The sequence below is a fragment of the Tamandua tetradactyla genome, chromosome 16 (assembly GCF_023851605.1).
Source record: "Tamandua tetradactyla isolate mTamTet1 chromosome 16, mTamTet1.pri, whole genome shotgun sequence".
Taxonomy (NCBI): Eukaryota; Metazoa; Chordata; class Mammalia; order Pilosa; family Myrmecophagidae; genus Tamandua; species Tamandua tetradactyla.
Window position 1 is genome coordinate 60,914,805 of NC_135342.1, and position 18,321 is coordinate 60,933,125.

An 18,321-nucleotide genomic window follows, 5' to 3' on the forward strand; every position below is an offset into this window, starting at 1 on the left:
AAAATAAATGAGTGTGGGTGTGAGCTGGATTTGAGAGCACTGTCTACTCTAAATACACAGGGAGTTCTTTCTTGGGCTGACCTGGGTTATCAGAGTGGAGGAGTCTGGGTACTCAGATCTCAGGTGCCTTCTTCCCTGATCCTATAACAGCAACCTGGATACCACCCAAACTTGGCTCCACTCTTGATTAGGGGAAGGCCCATGGTTTGACGTGGCTTTTGACCCACCTGAACCCTGTGTTTGTTTGCAGGCCATTTACTGCCTTGTCACCTTAGTCTTCTTCTACTCGTCTGCCTCTTTTTGGGCCTGGGTAAGTATCCCCCATCATGGGAAGGGATGTATGCATAGGGTCGTTAGCTGGCCTTTGACAGTCTCATCCTTGCCCTACAGATGGCCCTGGGCTTTAGTCTGGCAGTATATGGAGCCAGCTACCATTCCATGAGCTCGATGGCACATGCAGCCTTCTCTGAGGATGGGGCACTGATGGATGGCGGCATGGATCTCAACATGGAGCAGGGCATGGCAGAGTGAGTGTCCCCTGCCGCCAGCCCAGGTGAGCGGCCCCAGGGCTGGGACGCTGGGGCCCAGAAGCCCAGATAACCCAAGATGTACAGCTGTGTGCAGGTTAAAGAGGGTAAAAGGGGGCTGAACTGGGGCCCAGCTATGATCTTTGGCCCTTTCAGCCTCCCTTCTATCCACAGGCACCTTAAGGATGTGATCCTATTGACAGCTATTGTGCAAGTGCTCAGCTGCTTCTCCCTCTACATCTGGTCCTTCTGGCTTCTGGTACGTGAATACAGGGAAATGGGGTGGGGCCCCCAAGAAGGGGCTAGGACATCCAAACTACTCCATTGTCCATTCCCTATATATGGCTTCAAGTCACTTTCTTTCTCCTAGGCTCCGGGCCGGGCCCTTTACCTCCTGTGGGTGAATGTGCTAGGTCCCTGGTTCACAGCAGACAGTGGTGCCCCAGCACCAGAGCACAATGAGAAACGGCAGCGTCGACAGGAACGACGGCAGATGAAACGATTATAGCCACTGGCATTGTGGACATAGGCTGCTGGGCCATGGGCAGCTCTATCAGACTGCATAGGCCCCATGCCAGGAGCAGTAAGAGCCTAGTCTAGGGGCCATAAGGAGTCTGAAGTATAGGATTTTTGAATAAACGGCTTAGAATGTGGCTAATCCCTGTGTGAGTGAGCCAGTCCTTTGGTATTTCCTTCCAGCTACAGACCCAGCCTGGTGGGGAACTTGAAAGAAGTAAAAGGCTCTCAGCTGGCTAGGAAAACTTTATTTTGCTCCATAAATTCAGGGAGCTCCCATGCAGAAACACACACACACACACACACACACACACACACACATAGGGCACACACAATTAATACTGCTCTGGCACTGACCCCTGGGCACAAAGTGGCCCTAGAGTTTGGGAAGAGGCCCAAAATTCTGCTCTGGTCCCTCCTCGTTCTATAGTCTCTTGCACTATAGGCCCAGGTACAGAAAGGTTTCCTGAGGGTGGCGTCTTCACACCTCCAGGCCAGGACCCTTGTTCAATCCCAGTGCCTGCACCAGGTCATCTCCAAGCCCACTCTTCAGTGTCCGTCTCACTGCAGGGACAGAGCGGGATTGGAGGGGGTTGGTGGAGTTAAGGTGGGGAGTAGGCATATGGCAGAGTACTCACAAGACTTGCGGTTGCCACGGGAACGCTTGCGTTCCCTAGCTGCTAGGGCACGAGGACTGCTCTTGGTCACTGACTGCACCAGCAGGTCCATAATCTCATCTGAAGTGTCGCTGGGTGAACCAGAGCTTGGGGTTTCTTCTGGGGATGCAGTGGAGGGCCCCACTGCTGTGGCGATGATTGGGGAGCTGCTCTGGACCATACCTGAGGGAGGCCAGATAGGGAGGTCAGGCCAAGGTGGCCCCAGAATCTATTCCCTGCAGTGGTATGGGTCCCACCTCTGCTGCGACGGCCATGTGTGGCATCCTCAGGCCTACTGATCAGCAGAGTCTTCATGCTGGCATGACTTCTGGCATCACCCTGGCCTGGCCCGCTGCTCACGGCCACTGGGATCACTGGGTTACTGGGGACCTCCCCAGTCACACCTGAGAACTTCTCTGTCTAGAGAAGAGTAAAGGGTAAGTTGAGAGTGCAAAGAGGAAACCATTGGGGTGGCTGGTAGTCGAGATCTGGAAGGGTACCCACCTCTGTGATCATGCGTCCCCGTGTCTTATTACGCTCACGGTATGTGGCCCGCTTCTGCTGCTGCTGTAGCACCCGTTCCCTGCAAGTGCGATACTCAAGTGCAAACTCCCGCAGCGTGTGGCAGAACTGCATGATACGCACCTCTCGGGCTGCCTGCACTGTGTAGCCCAGGTACAGCAAGAAGGCATGGAACCTAGGTGGTTGGGGTGGGAAGGGGTGGTGAGTCTTGCTCAGTGTCTGTGGGATGGTGGTAGAAGTTTGCCTCTCCCTAGTCCATGTACCTACCTGTTGCAGACTCGGCGGTGCACTACCCTCAGCATGGCGACACGGCGGGCACACTGGGCCAGGAAGTGGGTTAGGCGGGCACGCAGAGCAGGGGTCAGCTCATGCTTTACCAGGCCCCTGAGACTCTCCTCAGCCGCCCAGCTCCGGCGCTCCAGCTGTCCCAGGTTCTCAGCCAGCTGCTCAAAGTCCACCTGGCAAAGCAGAGGGGTATACATGCTGCCTTGCCCCAAAGACCCTCAAACACTGCAGGAGGCTGCCTCTCCCAAGCTGGCCAGCCTGAGCCATGTGGACATAGATACCTGAGACCCAGCTTCTGCCCCCAGAAGCTTTCAGTCTAATGCAAGAGATAGATAGGTCCGTTTGCTCCGAGAGAGGAGGCGTCTTGGGAGAAGTGGCAGCTAAACAGACCCAAAGAGTGAATAGAAATGGCCAGGCCAGCAGAGGAAAGAGTGTCTCTGCTAGAAGGCAGCTCACACAAACACATGTAGCCTGAGCAAGCCCTGGCACAGCAGCCCAAATAGGGAAAAAGGAGAGCAGCCAGCCCCAGAAGCAGAGCTCCCTGGTGCCTCGATCAGTCTTAGTTGAGCGTCTGGCTAGTGCTAACCTTGGCACAGCGCGTCAGGGCAGGAATTTCTGAGTAGAGGTCGGAGGAATCAGGACGGGTCTGGAGCACCAGGGAGCAGAGATGGTGCAGCAATGATTGCCGGCGCACTGTGTCCTTCACCTCCGACACCTTCTCCAGGTAGCTCAGCTCAAAACCGCTGCTCTGAAAGGACCTGTCTGAGCCAGGGCCTGGCCAGCTCCAGAGTCCTACTCCCCAGCCCCCATGTGCTCTCACTCACTTGGGAACCATTGAGGAAGTTGCCTACAGCTAGCAGCGTGGCCAGGATACAGCGGAAGGTAGCATTCTGCACCAGCTGTCCCATACCCATTTTCAGGTCGAACAGTGGCTCTGCAATTTCCTGGTGTATAAAGAAATAGGGTCTCTCAGATGACATGGTTCCCATGCTTGCCAGCCTCCCTGTAACACCCCATGACCCAGGTACCCTTTCCATGCTCTCATAGTCCAGCTTGAAGGCCCAGAGTTGTAGGCGAGCAGCCAGGCCCCCGATGGAGGCAAGGGTCAGCAAGAAGTTCTCCGCTGGGCCCAGCGGTATGTCAGGGTTGGCCAGCTGGGCCTCCTCAATCTTCTGTCGTTCCTCCTCTGTTGGCATCATGGTCAATAGCTTCTGAGGATACAGACAATACCCCATGTAGAACCCTCTGTGCAGGCCTGAGACCTCAGGCCTTGGTCTTGACCCCTCCCTAGGTTATCTGGAAGAGCCACAGGGTCTGGGGATGGCCCTATAGAAACCCAAGCCTATGTTTACCATGAGAGGGACAGAAAATGCCCACTGATTGAACAAGCGGGCCAGGCTTTCCACCTCCCTCCCACACCTATTGGGGTATTCCCACCTCGATGCCATCCTTGCTGACCGCGAACTCATCGAAACTGAGCAGGGCAGCCTTAATGACATGCACAGGTGGCAGTGTGGTTAGGCCGATGTTGATGGCATTGCTGCGCTTGGGGTCCAGCACTGTGGTCATTGTCCGGCGGCCCTCACCGGCTTTCTGTGAGGTTGGGGGAAGGGCAATATAAGACTAGGGAGAGGACTAGCTGGGGCAACAATCTAAGAGAGTACTCCAACGTCTTCCCCTAAATGGTGGGGTCACCCCAGAACTGGCATTCTGGAATGTGAAAGGCATTGGGAAGAGTTTAGATTTTAATTAGGGCTCTGCTTACGATAGAGACCTCATATGTAAGAATTTGGCTGGCCTTTGCCCTAGGTTTTTGGGAGGTACCCTCCAAATCCTAGGAATTTCTCAAGTGATGAGATGTCTTTGTATTCATGGTGGCCATGATATTATGCTACTAGATGACCTTAGTCCTGGGGGCTGGGGGGTACTGACTATACCAGAAAGACCAACCATGAGATCAGAGTGTTGGGACTTTCAGCCATTCAGCCCTAACTCCAGGGAGAGGAGAAAGACTGCAGATTGAGTTCAACCACGTGGACATTGACTCAATCAATCATGCCTAAGTAATGAAACCTAGTAATAACTCTAGACATCAGGGCTTAGGTGAGCTTCTATGGTTGGAAATATACAGTGATGTGCTGGGAGGGTCATAAGTCCATGCGGAAAGGACACTGGAAACTTTGCCCTTGAAGCCTCCCAGACCTCGCTTCTTCTTTGTATCCTTTTTGTTATAATAAAACTATAACCTTTAAATATTGTGCTTTTCAGAGTTCTATGAGTGGTTCTAGCAAATTATCAAACCTGAACAGATTGTGGGAACCCCTAAATTTGTAGCCAGTTGGTCAGAAATTAGGGTGGCCCTGGAACCTCTGAGCTTGCAGCTGGTATCTGAAGTGAGAGCTCTCTTCAAACACAGTGGAGAACTGTGTCTTTAACCTGTGAAGTTTGGCCTAGCTCTCACTAGTTAATAGCAGAATTACACTGCACTGGACAAGTCCCTATTCCTCTCTGCTTCAGCGTCCCCATTTAGGAAATGAGTGGCCAGCTTTAGCAGCTCAGACCCTTCATCTCTGATATTTTGCCCCCTCCACTGGGCTTACCTTGCAGATGAGGGTGGGTTTACCTTGGAGGGTAGAACGTCCTTGGCACGAGACTCAAACAGGTGTTCCAGCCGGGCTGTGTCTACTGAGACAGGCTCCAATGAGGCCCACAGAGTGGGGCAGGGCCCAAAGCGGCCCCCAGAGCCTCCATGGCTCCCAGCCAGCTTCAGCTCCCGCCAGAAAAGTTTTACAGTCTTCCTCTTGGTGGGGAGGGCTGGGCCATCAGGTGCTGAGCGGGAAAGAGGGGCAGCTGGGGGTGGGGGTGGGGGTGGGGGTGGACCTCCAGAGAGCAAGAGTGGTGGGGCTGGTGAGAGTGAGACCCCTTCGATAGGTGGGGGAGGTGGGGGTGGAGGAGGTGGGGGTCCTCCAGAGATCAGGGACAGTGGGGGTGGGACCCCTTTCCCAGCTTCCACTGGCTCCATGTTCAGCATGTCCTGGTCTTCATCTTCCCCCAGATCTGAGAAGTCCAGGTCTCCAATGCAGAGCTTGGGTGCCCGAGTAGGGAGCTCTTGGATGAGCTCAGCCTTGGGGCTTGATGGAGCCAATGGTTCTGTAGGCTCCAGCTCAAGGCTCCGCTGGGACCAGAGCAGGACCTGGGGGGCAGGGCTCTGGGGTGTTTTGGGTACAAGGGCTGGCTCTGGGGAACGCCATAGTTCTCGGGTATCTAAAGAGAGAGAAGCAGCTGTCAGGGTTATGCTCCCTGTGAGGCAGCAGGGCAACAGGGGTGGGTTCTGCCCACCCACCTACATACCCGGGTGCCCATCGCTCTCATCAGGCATGGCTTCAGCCAGTGTCTCTGCTCGGCCCTGGGCCAGCGCAGCCTGCTTTTCTGTTTCTGCTGCCGCCACATTCTCCAGGAACCGGGCTCTGGGGGGAGGCTTTTGTTAGTGTGGGTGTTTGAAAGTACCCCAGCCCAGGGTGGTACGCATGCCTTGCTGGATCCCTGGGCGCTGTCCCCAAATGCAGGCACACACACACACACACACGGACAGTTCATGCACTGAGCAGACCCGGGACCTGCCCCCCAAGGCTAGCCCCTGTTCAGTCCACATCTGGGGAGTCACTACCAACCTGGCATTCCCAGGTCAACACAGAGGGAGAAGTTCTACTTACTATCTAATCTGTAGCCATGCTGCTATACACATGCACTGTCCTGATTCTAGACAAGGACCCTTAGGGCAGGGAAAGGGAATAGCTGTCCCACTGGGCAAAGCAGGCTGTCTTTCAGCATGTCTGGCAGCTTCTGAGAGTTACAGTAGATGTGGGAACCAATTAATGTCATCCAGTGTCTCCTTTCTGGCTCCTCTAGCTTCTGTCAGCACCAGCCAGGTCCCTGCCTTCACTCGGCCCCAGATTACTCCTCCAACCCTATACTACACCCCTCCTCGATCCCCACCCTGCCCTATTCCTGGACTGAGAAATAGGAGAATGGGCCCCATTTGGGGAGCCCATATCCCCAACTCTGGCCTAAGCTATTGATGAAGGCATTGCTACTGAAGCACAAGGGCCCTACAAACTGATTTCCAATGCTTAGTACTTGGGTAATGGAGGAGGCATAAGTCTGGTAGAAGAAGGGCCAAGAGTCCCCGAGCTGTGGCTTCATCAGGCACGTTGAACCCCCGCTGGGGGAAGCAATGCTGAAGCCCTGAGCACATGGCAGGCTTGGCAGGCTGGTCTCTGTACTTACTCTAGCCTGGCCTGCCCAGTAGGGGAGTGGGGGACGGGTGGGTTCTCAGGGGCCCTGGGGGAAAGGGGTGAGAGGAAGAGACGGTGATTGAAGTGTCTGTTCACACCCACACAAAGCTGAGCACTGATATCAGGGGGTACCTTCTCAGCCACAGGAGGAAGAGGAGAGGAATAAGGGAGGCAGGACATGAGGAAATTGGAAGTGGAGGGGAGAGATTGACATGGAGCAGGACAGGGTGCAGTAAGGGACAAAGATAGAACAGAACAAGAGTAAGTTGTAGACAGTAACAGAGAAGCAGAGACTGATAAAAGTGTGGGGGTGTGTGTATAGCAGGGAGGCAAACAGATAACAAGAGACAAAGACAGGTAGAAAGTTAAAAAGAAGAGATGAAGAGAAGCCGGAGAAGGAGGTCCAGTCAGAGCCGAACCTGCCCCTCAGCAGTCACTTACCAAACAGGAGCAGTTTGGTGAAGTCTGGAAAGAGAGAGAAAGCATGCGTTTGGGCAAGAGAGGCTGAGGGCTGCTGTGGAGGGGAGCAGAGCAGGGCAGAGCTGGATACAGCTGGAGAGTGGACTTGGTTGGGGAAGTAGGAATCTCCATCTCCATACTAACTTGTAGATACTCCTCTCGCAGGTGCTGTCGGCTGAGGACGCCACTGAGATGCTGGGGAAGAGGCTCACGGAGGCCTGGAGACCAGAGGCAGCGCCCACAGGGCTGGAGGCCGCTCCTGTTGTCTGGGCAGGGCCAGTGGGGCAGGAGGTAGGGCCTATTGATGGGGCGGGGCCTGCAGGGCTGGAGGCAGGTCATTTCAGAGGGACTTGACCACACCTGGCCGACCCACCCCTGGCAGATCCACCTGTCATCTTTTGGGGAGACACATTCTTACCTGAGCTCTGGGGTGCGCGTGGGGCAGGCCCCACCTTCCAGTGATCGCCGACTCCTCTTGCCTTCCTCGGAAGAGGGCTTTCGGCGCTCCCGCCGCCCACTGGTGGCAGTGGCTTCCTCAATATCTCCATCTTCCAACCTCAGGGTGCTCTAAAGGCAGCAGGCCAGGATATAAGCCACTGGGGCCTGTGTGGGTAGGGTGGGGCATTTGGGAACCCTGTATTCCCTTCCTTGTCTCTGGTCCCCAGCCAGGCCTTGGCTGCTGGCCCACCTCATAGAGTACTAGCTGTGCTCGTAGGTCAACGTCAGTGCCTGCAGTGCCCAAGTGGCGCTGGACCAGTGCTTCCATGCCTTGCTGCTCCAGAGCATCTGTCACGTCGTAGAAGGAGTCCTGGTCTGGGAGCGCTGCCAGTGTCTAGAGGGTGGGGACCAGAGGGCAGGCTGAAACAGTCTGGCCCAGAGGTCAGGAGCCCAAAGGACTCAGAGTTGACCCTTGATCCCTAGCCCACACCTTGTTGATGAGGGTGACAGCATACACCAACAGCTCCGGGTCAGCACCATTCTTCTCCTCCAGGACAGACACCAGGTTGGCCCATGGAAGTGCTCCTGTGCCACCAAAAAGGAGTCATGGGGGGCAGGTAGGAGGGAAGGCTCTGAGGGGTGGGGAGGGAGGGACAGTTTCTGACCAGTGGTGCTGGCTATGGAGTTGACTGCACGGATGAACAGCGGTGCGTTGTTTTCCGAATATTCCACAAACACCAGCAGCAGCTTCAGGGCCGTCTTCACCACCAAGCGGGACTGGGGGAGGAGTTACCACATATGAGTGGGGTTTGGGCCAGGCCTCTGTCAGCAGCTGGCAGGAAGGGAAGAGGCCCTCTGGAGCTGGACCCAGAGAGGGGAGTTTGGGCAGAAGGACCTCAGCTTAGGGTCCAGGTATAGGAGTACCTTTTAGGATTTGAGGCACCTCAGCCTCACTCCAGTCCAGTTTGCTTTGCAGAAGAGGAAACAGGCCCAGCAAGAAGCAGTGGGAAAAGGATGCATGGCTGGGTGGAGGGCCACTCACCAGGCTGGCACACAGTGTGTACAGCCACTGCACGGTCTCACTGTGGGCTACTACTCCCAGCATCCCATCCACAAAAAGCATCAGCTGGCCTAGTGCTGGGGACATAGGGAGGGGGAGAGGTCAGTGAAGAGCCTTTGGGGGCAGGAATCATGGGGGTGTGGTGGGGCTGACCTCGGAGGATGTAGCTCTGGTAGTTGTGGTCAGCAGCAGCGCCCACACGGATCAGGCAACTCAGCCCCTCTGAGTGCACAAACTCAGGCACCAGGTCCTTATCCTCCTAGGGGTACAATGGGGAAATTTAGGGAGTTCAGGTAGCACACCCAACCCCAGCCCACCTCTGGGCCTTACCTGGAAAATCTGTTTCAATGAGAAGAGGGAGCGGCGGAGCTCAGGGCCACTGGAACCATATAATTTTTCTGCAAGGGGAGGCAGGCATGGAACCCCCAAGGGGACACAATCAGAACTCCCCTGCCCCAAAGAAAATTCATCCTAGTACTCTTGAACTTTCACATCTTTGAATTTGGGCACTGTCCCCGCCCCCTGCCCTCCACCACAACTGCAATCTAGTTATGGCATCAGCCCTAACCCTGGGAGGAGAGGTGAGGACAGGGATACCAGGGCAGGCCCGAAAGAAACTGAACCAGCTGGGCTATGATCTGGGGAGGAGGGAGGTTGCTGGGCACTTACCCAAGATGGCATTGACCCTCACAGAGAGCTGGGTCCGTAGGATCAGTGTGGGTTTCCGTCCTTTGCTGAAATCAAGCAGCCTGGTCAGCAGTTCCCAGCCCATTCTCAGGCTCTCTCCCTCCACTTCAAGGTAGCCAAAGACCTCCACATTGCCAACCCTGGCCCAGTTCCTTTCTCCTCAGCTGCAACTCCAAGGTCCCAAGGGATGGCTGGACAGAAGGATTTGTGCAAGTACAGGCATCTCAAGTATGTGGGAGAGCCCCCCACTCCAATCCTAGGCAGCAGGAAATGCTAACCAGGCCTCAGGATTCCCCTGGCACAGTTTCCAGGGGGTGTCAGGAAATGAACCAAGGCCCAGGTTGGGAGAGCTGCTATCTCAACTGCTGACACCTGAGTGAAGCCCAAGTGGGGACAAGGGCAAGATTGGCCTTGCCTCCCTGGCCCCACCAGTTCTGACCTAATCTCTTGGTAGAAGCCTTCTAGCATCTCCCTCTGCTCTTCCAGGGACAGCTCGGGGTCCAGGTAGTATCCAGAAGGAGACACTTGCAGGGTGCAGTCCTCTAGCTGGGGGTAAAGGGAATAGAGAGCTGTCAGGACTGGGGCAGAGGTAATGGGGGAATCTGTTGATACCCCATGAACTCCCACTTGGACTGCTGGTGGGGAGAGGCCACTGCAGCCGTGATTCATTCAGCAATCGTTTCTCATAAACCTACTCTGTGCATAGCCCATCTATCTTCAGTGCCAGGATTTCTTGTTCTTTGTATGTGCTGAGCCCTGGCAGCACTACATTCTTTAGGTTTCAGATTAGATAATACTTTTTTGGAAAGTCTTCCTGGACTCTTCCAGCCAATGTTATGCAACCCACCCCACTCCATATGTACCCACCTTTGAGGCCTTCTAACCTACACTAGAATATCCTAGGCACTAACTCCTTCACCACTAACTATATCCTCTCTGGGTTCAGACACCAGTCTGTCTTGCTCCTTGCCATATCTGCAGAGCCTAACACAGCACTTGACACACAGCAAGTGCTTGCTATATGCTTTTTGAACTTGTTAACATGAATGAGGAAGGAAGATAGAGAAAAGATGGGAGGAAGTTCCTGTCTTCGAGGAAGTTCACAGCCCTGTGAAGGTGATAAGTTACAGTCACAAAGCATTAAAGCCCAAAGGGAAAGTGTTAAGAGCATTTGAGGTGCAGACCTGGCTGGGAGAGCTGAGTGAGCAAGTGAATGAGTAGGCATGTGAGTGCATGTGTATGTCTCCATGGGTAAGAAGATGGAGAGAAACAGGGCTGATTCATAGACTGCCCAGTGCCTCAGTCCTTTGCCTTCCCCTAGGTGGGTAACAATGGTCCCAACTGGACATCAGAGACCCCTGAAGGGTCTATTAAGAAACAGATCTTAAGGGGGTACAAGGGTAGTTCAGTGGTAGAATTCTCGCCTGTCATGGGAGACTTAGGTTTGGTTTCCAGCCTGTGTACTTCCCAGAAAAAAAAAAATTCAAAAAATGTGCTGCAATAATGGGACAGTCACATGGAAAAAGAATGAAATGTGATCCCCACCATACAGCAGCATACAAAAACAAACACACAAACAAAAAACAGGATCTTAGGGTCTGACCCCTTCAGTCCACAATGGGCCCCCAAACCTGCATTTGTAACAGGTAGGCACCTGCTCCATCCACAATCCGTGTCCCATATGCCCCGGGGACTTGGCTTCTCTCCACCACCACCTGGCATAGCACTTGGACCCTTGAGAAGTTTCTGTAGAGAGGCCAGAGTGACTCTGATGACTCCAGAGAGTCTAAGGGCAGCACAGTCCCTCTTCCTGACACCTTCCCCACTGCATGGCACAAGCATGCAAGGCTCAGCAAAGTCCCCTTGACTTGAGTGGCCCAGCCCTTGAAGTGCCATGGCCCATATTTGTCCTGCTGTTTAGTCAGCTGTGCTCTGCTCTAGACTACCCTTGGGTTTCTGGGAGGAAAAGGGATCTATCTTCTGCCCCTTTCCCCACCTCTGTTTAGTGCCCCTGCTCAGGTCTCCGGGTCCAACCTGGCTCTTTGCTAGTAGTTTAGCCTGTGGGGCCCTTGGGTGACTGCCTTAGCCTGGGACATGGGACAAACACTCCAGCCTGTTCTTTGTCCCACTTCCTGCCTGGCTGCCTGCCCTCCCCTGGGTGCATTGGGCAGGGCTGGCATCTCTTCTCTCCCTGGGAGCCTAGTCATTGTCCCCAGGGCAAAGAGGAAACAGGCTCAAGAGGGAGCAGCAAGGCCCCATGGCTGGGGTACCTCATCCAGGGCTAGCTCTGCTGAGGGCAGCCCCACATTCCTCCTGACTCTGCTTCCCACAGGGTGACTCAGCAGCCTACCAACCCCACCCCGATCCATGCACAGTTGTATCTCCTGCTCCCTTGGACTGGAGAATTCTGGAACCCTAGAGAAACATGTCTCTCCCAGAGCTATACACTCCCCTCAGGGACTCCTCTACCCCCACCACCCAATCACACACATATAGAGTAGTTCATTCATTCAAACATTCAGGAACCAGGCTTGGTATTAAGTGCTAAAGACATACAGGGAGCAGGCACTGTTTCTGCCTTCCCTACCTTTCAGCCCAGTGGTGGAGACCAGATTGACTCAGAAAAAGCTCATAAATAAATATAGAATGATAACTTCCAAGGGCGCTAAGAAAGGGAGGGTCAGAGTAAAGGTAAACACTGGAGACGTGATCCTGTTACAATTGGTAACTGCTTACAGGGCCCAAGTGTGCTCGCTGGCCACACACAGGCCAAAGAACCATATCTACAAAAAGGTCAGGCCCATTGGCATGGCTTTCCCTCCTGCGTGCATACCTGTGTGCTCTAGTACCTCAGGAGAGACGGATACTCAGGATGCCTGCATCCATCTGTGTCTGTCAGGCTAAGGGCTGCTCAGGTGAAGAGGTTTAACCTCTTTCCTTCCATGTTAGTAGCTGTGGCCTTTCTAGCCACTTCACCTGTCCAGTCATGCTAGGGCCCCATTTCTGAGGAGGGGCCCAGGGGTAAGAACTAGCCCAATGCTTCCATGACAGTGGTCCCCATCCCCATCTGTCTCTCCTTGGTAGGGATGAGGGTGGTGAACTAGATTCAGGCAAGCAAAGAGGAGAGACTTCCGGCCAGAAGGTTGGCCCTTGTCCCTCACACCCCTGGCCCCTTTCTGGGGTCATAATTCTGAAAGCCAAAACTCTGGGCCTTGTTTCTCACACCCTGGTGCTGAGCCAGGCCTGACAAGACTAAACTCTGTTCCCTGCCGCAAGGGCTTAAGGTTAGAACATAGTATGGGCCCATATCCATGACCTCTTCTGACTCCAGGGTGGGAAATCCCTCCCTCATTCCTCTCATGCTTAGCCCTTCACTTAGCCCTCCAGTCCACTTTCTCTTGACTTTCTAGTCTCAGGCTTTTCAGGTAGCCTAACCAACCATGACATACGACTTTATATACAGAGCTAATGGTACTACTCTCCAGCATTTTTGTAACAACGCAGTCAGGTAGAAATGAATATATGGCAACAGTGGAGGGTAGGAGGGTAGAGAGCAGAGACACAACAGTGTCACCTCAGGCCATCAGGACAGAGTACAAAAAGTATGGAGAAGAAGGTAGAATTATATGCTAAAGGCCCCTTGTTTTAGGAAATATTTAACTGGCTCTTTCTCCTCTCCTATAAACACAGGATCTTGTACTCTGAAGACCCTTCTTTCTTGTTACCTTGGGTCTATAGCTAGACTGTGACTTCCTGGATTAGATGACATAGATGGGCCTTGGGGAGAGGAACCCATATTTGTTCTGTTTCTTCAGTGCCAGGACCTGAGCTGCCTACTTCATTTTGTTGTCCTGGTAATCCTTTTACAGGTGAGGAAACCAAGGCTCAGAAGTTCGGTGAACTTGCCCCAGATGACACAGCCAGGAAAAGGAGGGCCAAATGACTCAAATCCTGGGTAGATGGGCCTTGTAAGTGCTCCAGGGATCCCTGGAAAGGAGAGTGGGGATGGGGGTGGGGGTGGTGAGGGCTGGGGCCTGTAAGAGTGTCAAGGGCTGGAGACTGCCTCTTAGCTTTCTGAACAATGCAAATACCCCAAACTGGTCCTCCCAGATCCAGCAAGGGAAACAAATGAAAGCACACACCATGAATGCAGGGGTAACAGTGCCAACCTCTACCATTACCTAGGGACTGGGGTCCACCAGTAGGCTGTGGTCTAGGCTCCCTAGCCCAGAATGACTAGCTAATTAGACATGCTGGCCCCAGGGGAGGCTGGGAACAGGCCATGCCTCATGCCCACACCTAGGCTTCATGTTTCCCAAACAGACCCCCATAGCAGGGAACTAAAGTTCATCACCAGAGCAATCGCTTTCTACTTAAGAACCCTCTGGGAACCCCTTCAAGTTGACTGAGACCCCTTTTCTATCAGGTCAGGGGTAAAGTGAGACTGGAGTAGGAGGTCCAGGGCCAGGGAACATTCTGGGGCAGTGCTACCCCTAATGACCTGATTCTGGCCACAGCTGGGGAACTAAAGTTGTTGGTTATGGATCTCTAGGGCTATACTTGCTGCTAGGAGGAGGGGGCTCCACTGGGCTCTGCAGCAGTTTCTGAGCAGCACCTGAGGTCTCTCTGACCAGGGCCCAGGAGAAGGCAGTGCACTCCCAGATGTGGCTCCTGAGACATCTCCCAGAAGAGCAAAGGGTAGAATGAGGAAGGGTGGAACTGGGTTGCTCTGGAGAAGGAGATGAGACACAGGGTTTAGGGCCAAAGTTCTATCCTGGGGCAGAGGCAGGTCCTGGGGCTGGGAAGGACTCCAGCACTAAGGGAAGAAAGACAATCCTGAGTTCCCCTGGGGACATCAGTCCAGGCCCAAGGCACTGCCAGGACCACCCCTTTCCCCTTCAGAGCAGATGAGTCAGAGGCTGTGGCCAGGAGCTTCCTCCTAGACGAGGAGGAAATGAGCAAGGTCTTCTCAAACCAGAAAGCTCTGAATCTTTTGAAAGGGAAGCCCCCAGGGGAACTCTAGACAGGAGGCCCCGCCCCTAGTGGTGGTGGGGGGGCAGGGGAAAGGGTGGAGCCTCAGGGATAAAGAGGGCCAGCCTCTGCATATCCCCAGGGAGGGGCAAGGACTGCAGGGATGATGGGAGCCAGTATCTAAAGTGAAAGGGCAGATGTCACTGAGCTATGTTCTGTCCCTCTGCAGGATAGCTATATCCAGGATAAAGCAGTGAGCAGTGAGCCCCTTATTTCTTCCTGGGATGGGTATGCCTGGGTTTCAGGGACACCTTCACCCCTAGAGGGCCAGCGAGGCCCGAGTCATATTTGAGCCTCTCCAGGGGCACTCACTTATGGGACTAAGGGAAGAACCAGCTATTGACATTTCCTGCAGGGAGGGGCCTTGCTTCCCCTCTCCCACAGCTCTTTGCAGTCCCTCTTCCTCCAGCCTTCTATTCTGGGGCTGTGGTCACAGTTTATATTTGGGAAGAGCACATCACAGTGCATCTGACCATTTCTGATGGAGCTGCCAGCCCCAGCTGCCCGAGGCTCCAGGCACTGTGGTAACCCAATGTGCCCGCCCCCATATCCTGCCTGTGGGGGAGGGGAGGCAGTCCTCAGGTGCTCCAAGGGGGAGGCCCTGAAGGTGGAAGAGACTTTGGGGATGGGACTTAACACACCCTCCGTCGAAGCTCAGTAGTGTCCTCAGAGTACTTGGTGGGGTGGGGTGGGTGTGTGTGTCCCTAAATGAGGGGGAGAAGTAAGGGGGTTCTGAGCTCTTTCCTGAAGTTGACTGTCCCCAGTTGGGAAGAGGGGTGTTAGGGTCAGGTCTTGTCCTGGGGTGGGAGGTGAGCTTGTCTCTAGTACTGCAGCCTTAAAACAACACCAGGAGTTCCAGAAGCTTAGCAGGTGGGGTGGGAGTGGGGGGTCAGGAACGGTCTTCAGGTCAGCAGTCCTTTCTCTCAGTCTGAATGGGAGACAGCCTCCAACTGGACAGCTTCTTACAGACCCACTCACTTCAGTTTCCCGTTAAGTCATATCAGTAGGACAAGTGGGGTGGCATCAAAACTCTGGAGGTGGTCAGTGTGTGGCAGCCCCTGTGTCCTGGCGGGCTCTGCTGGGACACGTGCCCCTTCCCAGGCCAATAGTCTCACCCTCTCCCGCCCGCGCATGGAGGCGGGGCTGGCCTGCAGCGCTCGGAATGCAGGCTGGGGGCCCGGCACACATTCCAGGGGAGACCCCGGGCCCAGGGGGCAAGTTTGCGCAATTCAGAGTCCAGCTGAAGCTGGGAGGAGAGGAGGGTAACCCCGCCGACTCCCTCTCTTCTCCCACACCACTGCATGAAAGAGCAGACTGGAACCCCGGGGGGTGGCTACCGTGTCTCCCGTACTCGGGGCCCGGAAACCCAGCGCGCCGGAAAAGGCTGCCTGCAGGGGGCTGAGGGTGGCTAGAGAGGGGAGGGGAGGTAGGACCCGTCATTCCGCGAGAGTCGGCTGCGGAACCCGGGCAAACTAGGGCATGCTGGCGGTATAAAATTAGCCCGGCCCGCTCCTTCCCTTCCAGTGCCTGCCCCGCCTCGGCGGGTGTTGGAGGGGGTGGGGGGGGCGGTGACTCAAAGGGCTTTTCCACCCGTTCAGCCTTCAGCGTTCTGCACCTCGCTGGCCGGGCCACTTCCCGGGAACTCCCGTCACCCCATGAGGTCTCTTTTCATTCCAGGAGTCCCATGCTGGGGTCCCCGCCCGCAGGGGCAAGACTACCCAGCAGCACCCAGTTCAACCTCCATACACCGCTGGAATCCTTGGCCACCACTAGTGGCACGCCCCGGACCCGCCCCTTTAAGTGATCCCGCCCCTACTTCACCTGAAGCAGGTGGAAGCTGGTCCCTGCCCGGCTCCGCCTCCTGGGTCCGCTACTCCGGGTACTACTACAGTCACCTTCCCCTGGGCTAACTACCCTAGCAGACGTGCAGCGAGCGGACACCGAGCACCTCCCCAGGCTGGGCCTCACTTCGAGGGGCAGGGACCACAAGTTCCCATCTGCAATCCTCGGTTTCCCCTCACTCACTTTGAGAGGAGTGCCTCGTAGGCTGGGCAGCGGGAACCCTGGGCTCCCAGCCTAAGCTTTTCCTCGAAGAGCTCACCCGCTTTCATGGCACAGACCCTGAACCCCCGATCGCCCCCAAACTTTCCCCGGACTCCTCACCTTCAGCGGCGCCCCCAGCAGGCGATGCAGCGCCGGTATCTGTGCGCCCAGGGGCAGCGCCCCGTCCAGACTGCAGGTGGGGGCACGGCGCGGCTCAGGGAAGTTGGCACACGCAAAAGGGTCGGTGTCCTCCAAGTACTGTACCCGCACGGTCACAACCGACACCAGCTCCCCGTCCCCGCGGTCTTCCCCGCCCGCCATGGCTTCGCCACCGGCTCACTCCGGGAGCCTTCAAGTCCCTGCTCCGCGGCCGCCGCCACCGGATTAGCTCTACAGTCCCTGCGGGGCCCGACCGGACGCAGTTCCAGTGGGGCGGAGACAGACAGAGGCGGGTCCGAGGAGGGGGTGGAGCCAAGGCTGGAGGCCCAGAAAGTGCGCAGAGGCGCAAACCCCCGCCAGAGGCGGGACTTGCTCTCAGCCATTCAGAGAGCCTGATCGTGATTCCGTTAGTTCACTGGCTGCCAGGACTGGAAAACCAGCGCTTCGTCCCGCCTTGGAGAGCTGTACGGGTGGGGTGGCCTTCTTCAGATTTAGAGGCTGTGAGGCTGCGCTCTCTTCACTGAATGTTAGGGCAGGTGGGACGAACGTCTTTTAGGCGGTGGCCAGCCAGGTCTCCCCAGGTTGGGGATGAGACAGATCTAATTCTCTTCACTTTGAGGAATATAGTGCATGGGTTTCTCGTCGGGTGGAGAAAGCTGAGAGATGGGTCCTTTTCAGTTAGGAGAAAACAGTGGAATGGATTCCACTCAGTTTGAAGGTAGACTGTGGGATCTGTTTCATTTCATTTGGGGAAGAGGAGGGCTTGGTACCTTTCGGTTCTGGGAAAATGAGGAGATGATTCCCAATTTGGTGGTGGTGGTGGGGAAGGTAGATCATGTTCCCCCCAGTTTTGGAGAAGAAGTAAACGGGTGCTTCTCAGCTTGTATGAAAATGGAGATAGTCATCTTCAATTTGGGGCCAGATAAGCCGAATATCCCTCAGATTTAGGGGGAATGTTGGGTGGAACCCGCTTAGTTTCAGGGGAATCGATCAGCTAGGTTCCATAGTTTAGGAAGTGAGATAAATTCCCCTCAGTTTCTTGGAAAAAGAGAGAAGAGTTACCTATAGTTTGGGGGAAAATGAGGGCCGAGTGCCAGTTGGTTTGGAAGATGAGGAGGAACAGCCTCCTTCTTACCCTGAAATGAGCTGGGCCCACTTTGGGCCTTGGGATTTCTGGAGACGTTGTGGGTAGCGTTGCCCCTCACAGCTTGCTGGGCGCGCCCAGTGCAGGTGCGCGTGCGCAGCTCACGGCAAGGTGGGGTGCAGGAGGGGGTCCCAGGCCCCAGCCCACCGCGCCGAAAGCGGCCGCCTACCGCCCCCTGCGGTCCGCACGGCGCAACGCCCTGCCGGTGGCTTCCGCACCCAGTGGCCGCGCGCGGTGGGGCAGCACCAGCCGGGAAGGAGCGGCGCCGAGAAGCAGCGGCGCCCCTCCGAACCACCCGACCCCCGGGGAACTCTCCACTCAGGCGACGGGCTGGCTCCTCCGGCGCGTGGGTCGCCGCGGTATTCCTGGAGGGCCGTGGGAGCCCACAGCTCTGAATCTGTATGGGGGGAGATTTGGGAAAGGTTTAGGAGCGCGGACTCGAAGGAGTAGACTGCGGGACGTGGAGGGAGAGGGCTGCACTGGGCAATTTCCGTAGCGG

The 18,321-nt window shown here is 55.5% G+C and overlaps 2 protein-coding genes and 1 long non-coding RNA gene across 6 annotated transcripts in view; 2 read left to right on the plus strand and 1 right to left on the minus strand.

Annotated features, from left to right (window-relative positions):
* The window catches only part of TMEM208 (transmembrane protein 208), a 2,178-nt gene extending 993 nt beyond the window's left edge, over positions 1-1,185 (plus strand). The window contains exons 3-6 of the mRNA XM_077132721.1: positions 251-310; positions 391-527; positions 702-786; positions 898-1,185. Of these exons, the coding sequence (XP_076988836.1) occupies positions 251-310; positions 391-527; positions 702-786; positions 898-1,035 (420 nt within the window). The 3' untranslated portion in view covers positions 1,036-1,185. The remainder of the gene's footprint in view (positions 1-250; positions 311-390; positions 528-701; positions 787-897) is intronic.
* FHOD1 (formin homology 2 domain containing 1) lies at positions 1,044-16,960 on the minus strand. 4 transcript variants are annotated; one of them, XM_077132697.1, is made up of 22 exons: positions 16,640-16,960; positions 9,885-9,991; positions 9,428-9,492; positions 9,089-9,156; positions 8,912-9,017; positions 8,741-8,835; positions 8,364-8,475; positions 8,189-8,283; positions 7,949-8,092; positions 7,679-7,827; positions 7,405-7,584; positions 5,858-5,973; positions 5,130-5,770; positions 3,944-4,099; positions 3,535-3,717; positions 3,331-3,450; positions 3,093-3,254; positions 2,489-2,679; positions 2,204-2,396; positions 1,957-2,119; positions 1,682-1,882; positions 1,044-1,607 (listed from the first exon to the last, which is right to left on the minus strand). In XM_077132697.1, the coding sequence occupies exons 1-22, from the start codon at positions 16,838-16,840 to the stop codon at positions 1,525-1,527; spliced, it is 3,531 nt and encodes a 1,176-aa protein (XP_076988812.1). In that variant the 5' UTR covers positions 16,841-16,960; the 3' UTR covers positions 1,044-1,524. The 4 variants fall into 4 exon arrangements, with proteins under 4 accessions (XP_076988812.1, XP_076988813.1, XP_076988815.1 ...); XM_077132698.1 differs by lacking the exon at positions 16,640-16,960 and adding an exon at positions 11,100-16,612; XM_077132700.1 differs by lacking the exon at positions 16,640-16,960 and adding an exon at positions 13,171-16,611 and having other exon boundaries at positions 1,045-1,607.
* Positions 7,382-17,946, plus strand: LOC143659596 (uncharacterized). Its single transcript, XR_013163617.1, has 3 exons — positions 7,382-8,315; positions 13,315-13,413; positions 16,154-17,946. It is a non-coding gene; the product is annotated as an uncharacterized LOC143659596 (long non-coding RNA).
* The last annotated feature ends 375 nt before the right edge of the window (positions 17,947-18,321 follow it).

What these genes read in the sequence shown, in the direction of transcription:
- FHOD1 (XM_077132697.1), bottom strand. Translation starts at nt 16,840, where the DNA reads ATGGCGGGCGGGGAAGACCGCGGGGACGGGGAGCTGGTGTCGGTTGTG. An exon ending in ACGCGCACCCCAGAGCTCAG is followed by an intron (nt 7,585 to 7,678) that starts GTAAGAATGTGT and finishes ACCTGCCTCCAG; the next exon opens with CCCTGCAGGCCCCGCCCCAT. An exon ending in ACTTCCTCAATGGTTCCCAA is followed by an intron (nt 3,255 to 3,330) that starts GTGAGTGAGAGC and finishes AGGTCCTTTCAG; the next exon opens with AGCAGCGGTTTTGAGCTGAG.